This window comes from Dufourea novaeangliae, unplaced genomic scaffold (assembly GCF_001272555.1).
Source record: "Dufourea novaeangliae isolate 0120121106 unplaced genomic scaffold, ASM127255v1 scaffold24, whole genome shotgun sequence".
NCBI lineage: Eukaryota > Metazoa > Arthropoda > Insecta > Hymenoptera > Halictidae > Dufourea > Dufourea novaeangliae.
In genome coordinates this window covers 1,620,733-1,625,006 of record NW_015373905.1, presented here as the reverse complement: position 1 = coordinate 1,625,006, position 4,274 = coordinate 1,620,733, and the positions used below count along the sequence as shown (strand labels likewise).

Genomic DNA, 4,274 nt, shown 5'->3' with positions numbered 1-4,274 from the left:
GGGGGGGGGGGGAGATCTCCGCTTCCCCCACCACTGAGAGGGCGCTCCGCCGTCAACTGTCGGAGCTGGCGCTGGGGAGGTACCGGTTGTGTTCGCAAGAGATCCCGGTGCCTCCCCGCATAGCGCCGAGCCCGGCCACCGTGAGGGTTTAGTGGGTATTCCCCCTGGGCTTTGCCCTATTGGGGGAGAGTCCTACACTACCCTTGCCCAATCCGCCCACATTGGAGGATGGCGGGGGTGTGCGTAAATGCATTCCCTCACGTAAAAAAAAAAAAAAAAAAAAATTGGTCTGAGCGAGCGAGACCGCGAGAGTCACGGGGTCGGCTCTCTCCGTCGGAACGCACATTCCAATCGGAGCGAGTGAGTGCGTCAGTGCCGTGTGTTCGCCGCTCTCCATCGGCCGTGCGTCGGCCTAGGAAGGAAGGGGGGGGGGTGGTGTGTGAACGAGAGAGAACGGTAGAGCATGCCGCGGTATCGGTGTTCTCCGTATTATGTATGACCCGGTGGCTCGTATACGTGACACTTCGTCACAGATTTTACAATAATTACAATAGAACATAGTGTTGCTACCATGCTGAGTAATAAAGAAATTATTGATGAATTTGCTTGCATAAATGCCAGAAAAGTAAAATTTTAATATCAATGTTTGCTGATTAATTTAAATTTCTTAAGAATTTAAGAATTTATAATACGAGTAAATCCGTTTTGTTTTATGTATACTACTTAGTACTTATGTAGTGTTTTATGTAACTCATTACATTACATTGTATACTAGGTACTCCACAAAGATTTATATAAAATTAAATTGTTAATAACAATATTATATTTTTAATATCTTTATTACTCGAAAATTAGCCACTATTGTTTTTAAAAAAATATAGGGAGACGGGGGCGCTATAAAAGAACTTCGCAGCAGGGCGCCGACTACCCTAGGGCCGGCCTTGCGTATGAGGAAACATTTAAACTTTTACTTCTTTCAGTGTACAATCTTAAAAATGTTATGAATGAATGCAGGAGACACTCCTGATGAAAATGAGTCCAAGCACGACATAAATCGGACAATGTTTAAGAACATACAATTTGTATCGCGATTGTTTTGTTACACAATCAAGACGGTGCTCCTTCGATTCTCTCTCTTCGAGTCTAATCTCGAACATACTTACTTCTTTAATTATAATTTCGTTTAAAAAGAAATTTTTCCAAGTCTAGAAATTTACGCAAGCGAAACCGCGAGAAGAAAGCTAGTAGATCAATAAGCGTGTTGCGTAATGCTCGGTGTCTAGTTGTTAATTGTAGGAGTTTAGTGGACTGTATGTGAGTGGCATTTGCAAGGAACGAGCCAGGATTGAAACGGATGTCTGGTGACAGCAGTGTGGCAAATAAATGTACACATGTTGGTTTTGTGATTACTTTATTGAGTCAATAGTGGGTAAAACAATAAATGAGCCAGAATTCAAAGTGTTCCATGAACCAATGAGTCTAATATCTCTGACGTGAAGTATCAATGTGTAACCTATGGCTGGTGAATCTGACAGTTAGTGACCAACTTAATTGAGATTTATGGAAACAATGGATGAGCAGGTTTGAGAATTTGACTACAACAAGAATGAGCTGACGTACACTGAGTAAATCGTGTGAGTTAGGCCATGTGATTCTGTTTGATTAAGTCAAATGTAGAGTACTGTTCATTAGGAACTGAATGGCCACACTATGAGTTGTTCTATTGCAAGATAGTCTACGTGTAAATGAGACTTGAATGTTTACCGTGCGGATGAGTAACCACTGCGATGATATGCACAACGAGGTGGTCGTAAATCACCTCGTGGTCGCAGGTGGTTCGACAATGGCCGATCAGATGATGATAATTCGGCGTGAGCTGGTCTGGTGGTGAGTTGAGCTACGGGGTTGTACAGAGTTGTGCTTCTTGAGTAGGTGTTCCGTCACGGTATTCACGGTTTATACGAACAGTGAAGAGTTGTGCACAAGAGTCACACTAACAGAAAACCTGTTGAGTCGTGTACGATGCGGTTGATACCACGATCCGGACAAGAGTGAGAGCGAGTGAGACGTCGTTTCCGCCAGCTTGTAAGGAAGACGGATGTGACGTATCACTGTTGATGATTGCAATTGGTGCTTTCGCTAAGCGACACGCACGCCACGGGCCGCGATTGGCTCGTGGTGAGCGACGCGCACGCCACACGCAGCTATCAGCGCGTGGTGTGCGTGAATCTGCGGTGATGCCAGCTATTACCGATGCATCGTTCATGGCTGATCGGCTGTTGCATGGTCGGTTCGTTGATGATCATTGGGAAGTGCTGCCCCCGTCAATTGATTTGTCTCAATATTGAACAAAGCGGCTTATCGATTTCCAATTAATTTCTATCGAATGTGTACGGACTTGGTAATGCTGTATTCTCTAATTAAAATGATTGCATTAAGTTTATGTTTTAATCTTGTAACCGTTCCGATTACATAATTAGATATTGTAGAGACATATATATATGACGGGCGAGCAGCGGCCATAGAAGGAACGCGGAGCTAATGCCCCTCTATCTAATGAGATTGCGTGCGCATCGATCCCCACCAGGTGCTGATCGAGGGAGGTCGCTGTCGATGCGAGCCCGTCGATCAGCACTCTGCGCTGGGAAGCGAACTGATTAACACGCGATTTTAAAGGGGGTCCGTACTGCGAAACCAGGTACATAGTCGTGAGGTCAAACCGACCTGGTAAGATCGTCAAACCGCCGTTTTATTACCCTCGTTACGTACGCGCCACAAACCGAGGAGTCAAGTGCACAAACCGCGCCTTGGTAGTGCCAGAACACGGAAATTTGGGAAGTTCTTCGTAATTTAAAGTTATCAGTCGTAGACCACGCAGCAGTCAGTGTAATATTGTATTGTACATAGCCGCGAAACAGTAGTAAGATACAATACATACTAAGAAATTCGCATTTGTTATCATTTTTTAGGGTTCTTAATTTTTGCCACCTAGAATTTTCAACCGAAAAATTGAAGAAAATTCTGTAATTGGTGCCCCGGTATTTGCAACGTGTACAATGTTTTTCAAAATTTTTGAAAACAATTTTTATTCATACGTTATGTCGCGATACCAATTGTAGGTAGTAAATATAGTCTGATTTATGTCGTGTGTGGACTTATTTATTCATAATATTTTTAAGAAAGTACACTGAAAGGAGTAAAAGTTTAAATTTTTATTCATGGGTGATTCCTTCTGTGTGTTACATTGTAACTCGAACGTCGGTCACCGCATGCTTATAGCGATTTGATACGGTCGCCGTGAGCCGAGGCCCCGTGACGTTGTCTGACTTGATCGACTTGAATTCGGCTCGGTGTCTCATCACTATCTAAGCATCGAACGCGATCGGGCGGCCGAAAGTTAGGGCGGCCATAACATAACAATGCCTCCACCCACAAAAGAAGCACGTACATTATAACATGTGCCCCTTGAAGCCATTTAAGTTCCACGCCTCAAAATTTTCATAAAATGTACCGTTAAGTCATTATTCAGGATGATCATGTTTGCTAAGACACCCTGTATAACCCCTACATACTTATTTGTTTCAGTAAATATATCCAAAAAAACACGAAACGCAACAAATTACGCTATTCACTCATTTGTTTTGCTTAAATTAAAGGAATGATCTGGATTATACACAATGTTTCATATGTTTTCTAAAGTGTAGTAAGTGGGGCATCTCTGAAAATACTCGAAATACTGTAAATATCTGAAAATACTGGAACTTGAAGAAGAAACTAAATAAATGTCTGAAAATGGGACAAACCTCGTTTTCTAAGTTGATCTTCAACAACCACGGCAGAAATCATGAAGATATTTCCAACGCTACCACCAACGGCCATCGAGGATAGCAAAAGTAGTCTCGCCACTCGGGACCAGGCTGAGGACAGTGTAACCGGAGATACATCAAGGTCATTGTCCAGGCCGTGCTCTGGTTTATTCATTCTTATCTCCGACTCGTAGCCTATTATCTCAGCTAAAGTGATGGGTGCACTCGCGTACGTCGTCGTTCCGTTCATCCTGGAACTAGAAATGCCACGATTAATCCTGTGGTAAAGTTATGGTGGCTGAAATGTAGTCGGGGCGGTCCTTCTATGCCTGGACGCATAGATGGACCGCGGCCATGGTAGGCTAACCTACCGCCTCACACAGGTGCTCATCGGACACGGATGTTTCGGTGAGTACCTGTGCAAGATCGGAGCGGAGGCGACGGCTATGTGCCACCTATGCGGCGCGG

The 4,274-nt window shown here is 43.9% G+C and overlaps 1 protein-coding gene across 1 annotated transcript in view; it reads right to left on the bottom strand.

Annotated features, from left to right (window-relative positions):
* LOC107193782 (histamine H2 receptor-like) overlaps positions 1-4,056 on the bottom strand; it is a 61,549-nt gene extending 57,493 nt beyond the window's left edge. Inside the window, exon 1 of the mRNA XM_015583286.1 lies at positions 3,804-4,056. Coding sequence (XP_015438772.1) covers positions 3,804-4,056 — 253 coding nt within the window. The remainder of the gene's footprint in view (positions 1-3,803) is intronic.
* Positions 4,057-4,274: the final 218 nt, after the last annotated feature.